At 34.8% G+C, this 12,848-nt stretch overlaps 1 protein-coding gene across 1 annotated transcript; it reads right to left on the reverse strand.

Moving 5' to 3' along the window:
• Positions 1-216: 216 nt before the first annotated feature.
• LOC131158468 (uncharacterized) lies at positions 217-531 on the reverse strand. Its single transcript, XM_058113336.1, has one exon. It carries the CDS (start codon positions 529-531, stop codon positions 217-219), a length of 315 nt encoding a protein of 104 aa, XP_057969319.1.
• Between the last annotated feature and the right edge of the window lie 12,317 nt (positions 532-12,848).

Below are 12,848 nucleotides of genomic sequence, written 5' to 3' on the forward strand. Positions count from 1 at the left end.
CAAAAGCCTATAGCATATAAATTCTCAGGTTTCAACTTGCAATGCTCAACTAGAAAAACACAATTAGAAATTTTAGAGGGAAGAAAGAAGGGGTACACCAGCGAGGGTGGCACCTGCAACGACAAATAAAAACATTTCCGGACACACATTCTGAAGAGTCATGGATCAAATGTGGATCCCGTTAAGTTTGTTTTGACAGTGCCATTCCATTCTTCCTCAGATATATCCCAATGGAGACTTCACAGTGCCCCTAACACCGGCATTATTAACCAAGGCATCGATACGACCAAATGCTTCCCAAGCCTTCAGTCCGGTGGCCTCGATGTTAGGACCATTAGCGGTGATGTCGAGCTCGATAGCGACGGCCCGGACAGTTGGCGAAGAATAAGAAGGAGAAGAAGGGATGTGATTGATTTGGTCCACTCGGCGGGCAGCGGCCACTATCTCGCAACCAACTTTAGCAAGGTCAAGACGAAGGTCACGGCCAAGGCCTGATGAGGCTTCGGTGACCATCGCCACCTTGCCCTCCATGTCTCGCCGTGGCTCAAAGTGATTCGCCCACTCGAATTCCACATTTTAATCAAGGAGAGTCTTGTTTTATTCCAACATTTGTATTTTGTCGTAAAGATATAATTTTCTGTCTATATCTGTACTTTATAGTTGCAAAGAAAATAAAATTTTCCTACTTCAATATATAAGCTTAATCATGACAGTGTAACGTTAATTTGTTTAAGACAAAGTCTAAACTATTCTATATATTATTTACCTATATTGTTTATCGATAGCTCCTTCGCAAAGTGTGCACATGTTAAAATCAGAAAGGTATTGCAAAAATGGTGAATCGGAGGGTTTTTGTAATAATTGGATGCAGTAGATCAATGTCACTGATCAATTAATTAATCTACTAATTTTAGATATACAAGTTAAACGATCAACCTAATATGACTAATTGATAGGATCTAGTTTGCATTACAAGGATGTTGGTTCTTTAGAATGTAACTGTAAACACCCTAATTTTAACGAGGCTATCCTGAGAACGTCCGGTATAATAAAACTGATCTTAAGTCCCATCAAACCCTAATGTTTTAGTTCAAATAAGAGTCCCGGTTATCTTTAATTAAGTTTTCGTCAAAATTTGAGTCTTTCCTTTAGCGTAGGTTCAAATACGTCTGGTGTGTCCAATAATCGAGTCTTTTTTGTTTTTATTTAAAAAAATTAAAAATTGCCTTAAAATTTGAAATTAAATCTATTAAATCTCAAATTCAACTTTTAGCACATGGATAGAGTCCGTAAATAAAGCCATTTATTTCTATTCATGATTGAGCATATAAGTTCTGATATCATTTAGTTGAGTCCTCCATCTTAGAAAATTTTGAGTCTGATTTCAAGTTTACATTTTAAAATACAAAATAAATAAATATGAAAAATAAATAAATAATAAATAAATAAATAAATAATGAAGTCCTTGTAATTAAATTGTTAAGTAGGAACTTCTTAAGTTTTTGAAATTTAATCCTTTCCTTTAAATTGAGTTTAGGAAGTTGTTAATTAAGTTTTTTCGATTTTAAATTGAGTCCTTGGTTTGGTGATTAAGGTCATGCTTCATTGACTGAGCTTTTTGGGTCAAAATTGATCAACTAGAATTTTAAGTCCGGGTCAAAATAAAAATGAACATAGTCGCAAATTTTATTATAAGGGAGGGCACGTGCCACACACATGCCGTGCAAATACATGCAAAACAAAATACAAAAACAGGAAGTTACAACTGAAAATAAAATACAAGGAAAGTGTTGGCCTAACATGACTTACTAATTTTGTTTTAATGATAACAAATCAAAGGTTATTTAACATGTTTTGTTGTAAGTGATAATACTTCAGGAAACAGGCTTTTCAAGCTCAAGTTCAAGTATAAGCAAAGCTCATTACAAGACTTCATTTAAAAGGAATATGAAAGCTTAAAGAACTTGAGAGCATGAATACCAAAGAAGAATTGATGAAGGCTTAGAGATTTGAAACTCAAAGACAAAAATGTCTCAACAAATGACAAGCATGAAGACTCCAAGCTTAGAATGTGTTTAAAGTCTTAAGAGAGTCTCTATGTAAGTACTTCATTCAGATGATGATTTGATTGGGTTTGAAGCTCATTAGGAATCTTATTGACTTGGAGACCATGCTTTGAAAAATCCTAAAAAATACTTTTCAAAAGTCTTAAATTATTTTGGAGAAAGCAAAAGAGCAAAAAGAAACTTGGAAATAAACTGAAAAGAATTCAGAGAGAGAAAGCTCTATAAAGAATTCAGAGCACAAGAGCAGCAATTCAACTCTAGAACACAAAGCAACATTCGATAGCAGAGTAGAAAGCTCACCACATCAGAACTAACACTCAGACAGACGCAAAAAGAGGAGAAGAAGACCGGAGGAGAAGAGAAGGAAAGGTAAAATCCTAGGCTATTCCACTGGTCTCATTCCCTTTACAAGATAGTTATGCAAATTTGAATGCAAGTGTAAGATATCACAGGTCTCGGGTTCACACCCGAGCCTGGACCAAGGTTTAGTAGTGAATAGACCCGAACCTGAAGTCGGGTTCGAAATTAGACCAACCCCCCATCTTCCATACCCAAATATGAATTCAAGCTTAAACTTTTAAAACCTCTCAAACTCAAACCCGAACCCATAACCCAAAGACCCACACCTCCTAACCCGATTTTAAGCTCAAGTTCAAAGCCATCTAATCCAGCCCATTTGAAAGTCACCTGAGCCCCCTTTGTTTAAAAAAAAAAAAAAAACTAACCCTCTGTGTCAAATTAAAAGAAGCCCATCCTAATTTTTTTTAACCAACCCATTTTAACCTCTCAGACCAGCCCACTTGTTTTTTTTTTTTAAAACCCCCAACCCACTCTAGTTCAAAAATAAAACTAGCCCAACCTATTTTTAAACTCTCGAGCCTAGTAGAAGTTTTTTTAAAAATCAACCCATTTTGAAAATCCACAAAGCCCATTTGAAAAAAATTTGGGCGGGGGTTTAAGCCTGTTTTAAAAATTTTTTTATCTCAAGCCCACTTCCCAACTAAACCCTCACGTGTCTCACCCCCACGTGCCATACCCCACTCTATAATCCGAGCCCTCAAGAGTTGGCTCACACGAGTCAACAAGTACCCACTCACTAGATCAAAGACAAGTTGACTCGTCTTCATCTCCCATCTCCAGCCCGAAACCCTAGCCTGTGAATCCCCACACTTCACCATCAACACTAACACCCAAACAGGAAATCCACACCCAAAAACACAACCAATATCCAAACAATGCAGTACACATCACACACATCACATGTAATTTTTAGAACAAAAATAATAAAAGACAAGTAAAAATAAAAATAAAAAATATACTTAGCTTTCGGTCATTCTCACTATTGGGTAAACCACCACCCGTCCCCCACACCGGCGGTAAGACTCCGTGGAAGCAACTAGCAAGCGGTAAGAGGTTCATCTTCAACTTCAAGAGCATCTACAAATGGGTATTGATTTAGTCACCAAAGGCAAGAGCGAAAAGACCAAGTGAACCGGCCCCGAATCAAATGATGTCTACATCATGCTCCTTGTCAAGCTGTACTGGCTTCTCGTATGAAGAACCGGAAGCAAGTTCAATGTGGTGGTACTGAAGCAGCTGTTCATGAGCAAGATCAACATACCTCCTATGTCGCTCTTCAGGCTGATTCACTTCATGCAGGGGAAGGAGAACAAGATAGTTGTGCTTCTTGTACTTGTGACGGATGATGTTAGGGTTTATAAGGTCCCAGCCTTAAAGATGGCTGCCCTGAGATTCACGGAGAGGGCAAGTGCGAGGATTGAGAAGGCCTGAGAAGGAGAAGGGAACCGAGGAAGAAGAGAGAAAAGGAGGGTTAGGGCTTCGGATGGTGCGAGAGAGAGATCTAGAGAGGAGGGAGGCTGCGTGTGAGAGAAGGAAGGCCACAAATGACAACAACAAAAAAATGTTTAAATATCCCCTCCCCCAGAGCCACAAGATGTCGCCATGTGGAGTCGTCATCCTCCATACATTCAGAAGGTCATGTGGCCTTTCCTTTACCGTTGGATCTCCGTCCTTAATGGACGCTTGACATCGAGTTATGTGCTCAATCCAAACCATATGCCCTCATCCTCTTGAAGCATGACACGTGGCGCTTGGTCTTGACCAAGACCTTAAACCAAGTTCCCCCTAGACCGGTCAAAGTTTGACCAGTCCACCCCCCCTAAACCAATTTACACTGGTTTTGTGGCGACCTGCTTAATTTCCGCATTTTTTTTTTATTACAAAATCACAAATCTCAACTCAGCAGATCATAATCCACTTGGATCCATGGGTACCAGGGATACATCAGAACACATAACGGAAGCCTAAGCAACAGGAAACATACAATCACAATATTATAAATATGAAAACATCCATCACATTACCATAAATACCAGAGTCACTATATCCACTGTATTTTAGTATATACATCCCAAAAACAAGATTTAGGGACATTTCCCACAAAATCCAATTGTCCCTACTAAAACTTACCATTCAAAGAGGGCAGACAAACAGCACTAGATCAGTAGGGCTTTTCCTGCTCTCCTATCTGGAGCTCCTGAAAAGTTTATAAAATTTTGGGGTGAAACACCTCTCAATAAGGGAAATAAACTAATACCAGTGTGTGGCAACATGAGTATTCCGTGTTATACATATACCATACAGAACATATTCAGTAACTATTTTGTCAAATTTGGGAAAACATATATATCATCAAAACATGGCAGAACATACTGCATTTTTATAAACATATTTCATCTCATATAATAATAATACAAAACATTTCTAGTAGGTTAGCTGGTTGTTGTCATGTATTACCCCCACATGACTAAGTTGTATGGCTCGAAGGTGGGACCGGACAATGGTTGGCCGACCACTGCCAAGTCAAAAGTACAGTTTGTAAGTCTGATGAGTCTACCAGACCTGGTCCGCACACTAGGAGCGCTCACACACTTCTTAAAAACCACATCGACCATCCAATCTCACACCACTCCGTACAGCGGCGTTAACACAGATATCATGATCATGATGACCATGGACACATAGCAAAGGTACCGTGCAAGTGCTAGCCTAGACCAAGCCAACCAGGTTCTGATATCATATAACATATACTAAAACTGTGATACATAGATATCTCATATCATTAATTATCAGATCAATCATATCATTTTGCATATATACGTATATCATGAAAAATCATTGGCCCGTACGCCTTTATTTCACATTTTACCATAACTCAGCCCATATGCCGACAAATCATAGCAAAGCACAGCTCGTACGCTAGCAAATCACATCCATAGCTCAGCCCGTACACCGACAAATCATATACATAGTTCAGCCCGTACGCTGGCAAATCACATCCATAGCACAGTCCGTACACCGGCAAAATATATCCATAACTCAACCTGTACGCTGGCAAATCATACACATAGCACGGCCCGTACGCCGATTTTTCATTATAAAAATCCGTATCATTAACACATTCCCAGAAACAGTATTTCATATTAATTTCTACTCATGCCACACTAAATAGGTTTTTCATATATTTAACATATCATCATTTTTAACAGCATTTTCCCAAATATAAATCATATATAAATATATTTATTTTCCTGAAATCAAATGCTATAACAATATACATGTTTTTCATGGAATACTAGTTTAGTTTATCCCCTTACCTGATTCCTAAAAAGCCCCTAAGAAAATCTATCCCGCACCCGCAGGGTTCCCAACTCAACACCCTGGAAACAACATTCCCCATAACTAAAATTCAATATTTCTACGCGTATATCACTTCCTACAACTGTCAATTAACCAAATACTGAGTAGAAAGTCTTACCTTGGATTTGGGATGGTTTCCAACTCAGCCCCACCAATGATCCGCTCCGACAGACTTGTAGAGAACTTTCCCAAGAGCGTCGTGGTGGCTTCAGATCGTCGAATCGGTGGAAATCTGGCCCAAAATCTTAGTGAGAAGGAGGAGAAACCGTATGAGGAGAGAGAGAGAGAGAGAGAGAGAGAGAGAGAGAGAGAGAGAAATTCGGGGCAGGAAAATGACTTAAAATTCTCGTTTAACCCTATTTATACTGCGGGATTCGTCGACGAACCATGTCACCTCGTCGACAAGTCTTATAGAAAGTTCGTCGACAAACTTCAACCCTCGTCGACGAATCCTGTCCTCGTCGACAAGTTCCTCCTATACCCTCATCGACGAGTCCCCTATGTTCATCAACAATGAGCTGAAAAATTTCTCAAGATTAGGCCATCCAAAATGCAATGTCGTCGACGAACGAAGTCGACTGTCTCCTTCTGTTCCTGTTTCCATTTCCCTTTCTTTTATTATTTAAATACCATTATTCTTCGAGTCATTACAGGTTTTCTTTTCCTTTTTATTTTTTAACACCTCAATAATTCATTTAAATTTCAAAAAAATTTCAAAAAAAATTCAGAAAAATTATCAAAAAATATTAAAAAATGGGAAAATTTTCTAAACAATATTTTAAGTCAGTTTTCATTGTTAAAATAATTCTCATGTTAAAAATCACATGAAACACCAAAAATTTCACTTTTTTTTTTTTTTTTTTTTTTGCGACCCAAAATTTTTTTTACACTTAGAAAAATCACAAAAATTCAAAAAGTTCAAGATAAAAACCTAAAAATAGTTTTGACTCGATTTTTATTATTTTCTATTAATTGTATTTTTTTTATTTCAATCACAAATTAAAAAAATCTTAAATAATATTTTGGAAATCAAGATTGCTTCCTTACTTGGAAAATCCCATAAAAATTCAGAAAAATCATAGGAAAATATGAAAAAATATTTTTGAATTGGAAAACTCAGCTTTACAAATTTTTTGCCCCAAATAAATTTAAAACCTCCTGGAATATCATTTTCATACTGATAAAAACCCTACAAGTTTCAAAAACCGCCGGAGTGTATTTCGTACCATATTTTCTTGATTTTCATATCCCGATGATTTGAAAGGGATGCATGAGCTCTTCGGAGTACGATATGTGCCGATTCTGAGGGAATACTTATATAACACTTTATTTTTTGAATTTCTTCTCAATTTTTGAAAGAGAGTAATTTTAAAAGCTTATTAAATTTAATTTGTGAGATAATTTTTTATTAATTAGGTTCCGTTCATAGAACAAGTGCGTAGAGGGTGCTGATACATTCCCCTCGTGTAACCGAACTCTCGATCTCTACTTTGGTAACGCAGACCAATTCTGTCCTTAATTGGGTAGTAATCAATTGTCCTAACCACACTCCAAAAGGTTAGTAACGATTCCATACACATTGTTTTCCACGAAAATCATATTTTTGAAACCACACTTACATTCGTTCCAAATTCGCGTTCAGGAACGTTGCAACAGTAATAAAGGTACTAAGATATGCAATCGCATTCTTAAAATGCTCATTTCATGGATATCTAATTAACCCATGATTTATTCTTTCAACATTAGCGGACTGGGTCTCTTAACAAGCAAATTCTCTTTAAATATACTAATTTTTCACAATATTTAAATATTTGGTAACTTTACCAACTTCTATGCATGCTAGAATAAGAAATGAAGTGTTATATATAGAGTATGATTCCTAATATATAGAATATTACATGAGTAGTAGTTCAAGTGCAACTTTTGTCAGCGACTTTGTGGAAGGATTCGGAGGGGGGTATGCCTCCCCCCTAGTGGCAGCCCCCCTATTGATTAGCAGGCAAGGGTCTGACTAACCGTTTAGCCGATTGAGGTTTGATAAAAAGACAATGACATTTCTTGAGGTTTAAAATATCTTAAAAATCTTCTTTGAAATTTTAAAAATCTCCTAATATTTTACAAAGAGATAAATTTTTTTAGAGAATATTTATAGCTTTTTGACAAATTTCAAGAAATATATGTGGCATGTTTTAAATCTTAAGAAAAGTTTGTAACATTTTTGAAACCTTAATAATAGAGGTCATTATATTTTTATCAAATTTCATAAGGGGGGAAAATGTTTTTTATCCTAAATGTAAATTATTAATAAATAATATTGTTTTAGAGTTAATTATATTTTCCTAACGCTGACCGGGAGAGCAAGGAGTCCGTTAGGTCAACATTGCATTGTAAACGTATTGGCTCTTATCGTCCACACATTTTTATAATCAATACAGCCAAATGGCATCTCGACCGTTCATTACCGGTAAACCAGTGGGGCCCGCTTTACCATGAAGAAAGCGTGGTCATTAAGCCATTAAGACATGTAGCTTTCACAGAGGGATTGGTCATGGTGAGTCGGCGACTCAGCGGACGCTTCCTGTTCTACTATACATTCCTGCCATCCCAATACGACTCTTCCAACGGTGACTTAAAGATCACTTGGGCCCACCATGAAAATGTCCCTTTTTCACTATTTTTTTCTTAAATTTATCATAATATTTAATACCTATGTTTTATGGATAGATATTTCATTCAAGAAAATTATATCATAAGTTTATGAAATTTGCCCTATTTTATTTTTAAGATTTGTAGAAATTGAATCGAGAGTTACTTGAAAAAATTAGGTAAAGTTAATTTAGAGTTCTCAAATTAGGGTTTCTATGTTTTATATATTTATATATATGTTTTTTTCTTCTTCTAAAAAGGAAGGGTCGTAAAATGGGTCGTAAGGTCAAATTTGGATTGAGTGAGGTAAAATTTAAACAGGTTGGGTTTAAATTGACTCACTTACAAATGAGTGATTAAATCACAAACTCAAATCAGTCCAATTGACAAATAGATAATAAATAGGTACCAACTAAGAAATGCATAACATATTTATTTTAATTTTTTCTTCAAAATTTCACCAAATATGAGTTAGATCTTTAAAAAAAATCAACTTTCTTTATTTTTTTCACATTAATGTCTTTACATTTGTGAGTTAATAATGTTTATTTATTATTTACTTTTTTATTTTTAAATTTTCTTTTTAAAAAGTTATAAAATTTAAAAAATAGTACTTACAACCTATTTATTATTTTTTTCTCCTAAATATTTCGAAAACTGTAATTATATAACTTGTATCTTATCTCTATTTGTTTAAAAACGCATGGTACATCATACATTGGAGGGAGTAGTAAATTGGATCAGATCCAGTAAATGCTTTATGGTATTTATGGGATTTTTAGGAGCAACTTATTGGTTATTGGAGGAAGTAAATTTTTCTATAAATTATTTGTGTAGAGAAGGGAATAAAGTGACAGATGCTTTGGCTGGACAAGGTGTCATAGGGAGGAATAGTTTGTTTACAAATAATACCCAACTTCCTAAAGTTATCAAAGGTTTGTATAGTTGGATAAGACGGGTACGGCTTATATATGATATATGTTTAGTTTGTTTCCTTTTGGTATTGATATAGGTTTGTTTTCTTCTTTTATTTGATTTGATGCATGGGGTTATTGGTTATTATGTAAGCTCCAAGTGTCCTTTTGTTTCCATTGTATTCCTTCACCATAAGTGAAGGTTATTAATAAACTTGAGATGAAGTCGCTATGTGGGTGGTTTCTGACTCTCTCCAAGTGTCCTTTTGTTTCCATTGTATTCCTTCACCATAAGTGAAGGTTATTAATAAACTTGAGATGAAGTCGCTATGTGGGTGGTTTCTGGCTCTCTCAAAATATATATACATCATAGTTTATACATATATAAAGAATTTAATATATTTTTTTATAAAAAAATAAAACAGGTGACCTAACTGATGCTCAACCCAAACTTGGCTAAACCGTTTATTAATTGAGTTGGGTTCAGGTTAGACCCAAACTCATTTTAAATTGATGGGTAACAGGTCACCTATTGGGTCGTGACCCGTTTTACCACTATTATTGGAGAGGTATGTCTGCCTTAATTTTAAAAGCTTTTATTAATTGAATATGGTTGTGACTTTAGAAATAGAATAGGCATTGGAAGGCTTTTGAAAATATTCCAAACTCTTTTCCTTTTTGTCTTCAAGTGATTATTAGAAAGTTACCGATGTTGCCATAAAAATCAACATCAAACATATCTAATTGTACCTATTAGTATGGTAGAAAGATCCATCTACTAACCCAATGTTTAGTATCCTTGAATAAAATGGATTGAGGGTGGAATAGAATGAAAATTTATATGATGAATTTGTAAAAAATTATAAAACTAACTTATATTTGGAGACACTTTGAATTTGAATTTACATTAGATTTAGATAAGATATAATATAAAATTATATTCAAATTTATTCAAATTCATCTAAATCTAAATTCAAGATTCCAAATTCATGCTCGTAGACGCACTTAATTACATTTCAATATATTCTATTCCTACATACCAAACAAATAATAACCCAATTAAGTGATCTTTTCAATTGAAACATAATTTATTTACTAAGAAAAGCCTTATACATATTTTGTTTTGATATGAAATTTTCTTTCTTTAAACTTAGCCCTTAGTGTTGACTTATCAACTACATAAGATTAACCCAAAGAGGAGTCTAGGGTAACATGCTCCCTCCAAAGTTCTATGAAGAAAAGGTCAAAAGGAGTAAGGGCTCGCAATCCACTAGGGGGATCGTGTGTTCGATCCCTGGGTGTGCCACTCACAGAGCTAGTAGTAATGCAAAGACTGAAACTGCGTCCTATGGTTGGTAAACAAGAAATGCCCCAAGCTCAGATTTGACGAGTGCCTAACCAGTGCCGAAAATCATGACAGCATCCGATTAACCCCACCGGCAAACCAGGGGGGAGGGTCGCTGACTCATAAGTTTGGTGCCGCATCGAGGGATCTAAAGAGTGGCTCACTGATGGCTGGAGTTCTCGCAATAATCTTAAAAAAAAAAAAAAGGTTAAAAGGAGTAAAAAAAGAAAATGCATATACTTAAATGATGTTTTTTTTTTCTTTCTCCTACGGGAAGTTGTGTCATATGCTTGGAATAAAAACTAAAATGGGCAAATTCATTGATTTTTTTTTTAATCTTTTGAAGAGATTCTAAAAGTCACACAACTCCATGCCACTCTGTACTTTGTAGGTTTTTTCAAAAAAAAATATTAAAATTATACGTACATTATTTTACCCAAAAAAAAAAAGAAAACTTTCCTAAAATGATATTTATTATAGTTATTTAAAGTCTCAATTGAAATAATAAAGTTATTGAAGTGCAATACTTTTTAATAATATGTTGGTAAGTAATTATTATTGCACTTTTAGTTTTAATTTATTAAGGTAAAGGAATATACACATCCTTAATGAAGTTTTTTTTTTTTTTTTTAAACATCTAGATAATTTTCCAATTTTGTGTAGTAAGGGACAATGGATATTAATTAATATTATTGACAACAATTAGCAAATTGAAGGTGTTACGTACTAATTTATAAGTCGCACTAATAATTTTATTAATCAATCTAATAAATTTTTCAATCAAAAATATAAATTTGAATTAAAAATAAATGAGCTTAGGGTTTCAAAATGAAGTTACCCCATCTCCCTCTTTTATATCTTCCTCCTCAACGATCATGGGCAATGTTCGGTGAGCAACAGTCACCTATCAATCGTCCGGCCTCTGCCCTCTGCGCTCTATTTTGCAACAATCTCATCCTCTCTGGTCTCTCTGGTCTCTATTTGCGCAGAAAATTGAAGGAGAATGTCACTTGAAGGGCCGAAGCAAATCTTGCAGGACCAAACTACAAGATTTGTCACGCGTTAGCTGACCGTTTATTTTCCCTACAAATCTCGAAGTTTGGTCTTACAAGATTTGTTTTCCAACAATGCATCAACTCACAGTTTATTTTCTTTGCAAATCTTGCAGCTTTGTCTTGCGAGATTTGCTTCCTAACTTGCCACACGTCAACTCATAGTTTATTTTTTCTGCAAATCTCGCAACTTGGTCTTACAGAGATTTGTTTAAATTTTGTTAGATCAAATTGTGAGATTATGTAAATCGAAAAATATTTCCCAAATGAAGTATTGTTTAATATTTTATTAAAAAATAATATTAAAATGGAAAAACACTCATTGTTCTAGGGTTCTAGAATAGACGCTGACCGGGAGAGCAGGGAAGCAGTAATCAGGTCAACATTTCACACATTTTTATAATCATCACAGCCAAATGGCATCTCGACCGTTCATTGGTACACAATATAAAACAAACAAAAAAATAAATAAACTAAGTGGGGCGCGCTTTACCGAGGAGAAAGCGTGGGCATAAGGACAAGTCGCTTTCACGTAGGGATTGGGGTTGGTGACTCAGTGGAAGCTTAGGGATTGGTCTGGTTTACTATATACTTCTGCTATCCTAATACGACTCTTCCGACAGTGAGTCAAGCATCACTTGGGCCCACCATGAAAATGCCCCTTTTTCACTATTTTTTTCTTAAATTTATCTTAATATTTAATACATATGTTTTATGGATAGATATTTCATTCAAGAAAATTATATCATAAGTTTATGAAATTTGCTCTATTTTATTTTTAAGATTTGTAGAAATTGAATGGAGAGTCACCTGAAAAAATTAGTTGAAGTTAATTCAGGGTTCTCAAATTAGGGTTTCAGATGCCTCTCTCTCTCTCTATATATATATATATATATATATATATATATATAATATAACGGAGGGGTTGCAAAATGGGTCATAGGGTTAAGTTTGGATTGAGTGATAAATAGGTAAAATTTAAACCAGTTAAGAAATATATAACATTTTTATTTTTATTTTTTCTTTAAAATTTCACCAAATATGAGTTAGATCTTAAAAAAAAAAAATCAATGCTCTTTATTTTTTTCGCATTCATGTCTTTACA

Source organism: Malania oleifera, chromosome 6 (assembly GCF_029873635.1).
Source record: "Malania oleifera isolate guangnan ecotype guangnan chromosome 6, ASM2987363v1, whole genome shotgun sequence".
NCBI classification, from domain to species: domain Eukaryota; kingdom Viridiplantae; phylum Streptophyta; class Magnoliopsida; order Santalales; family Ximeniaceae; genus Malania; species Malania oleifera.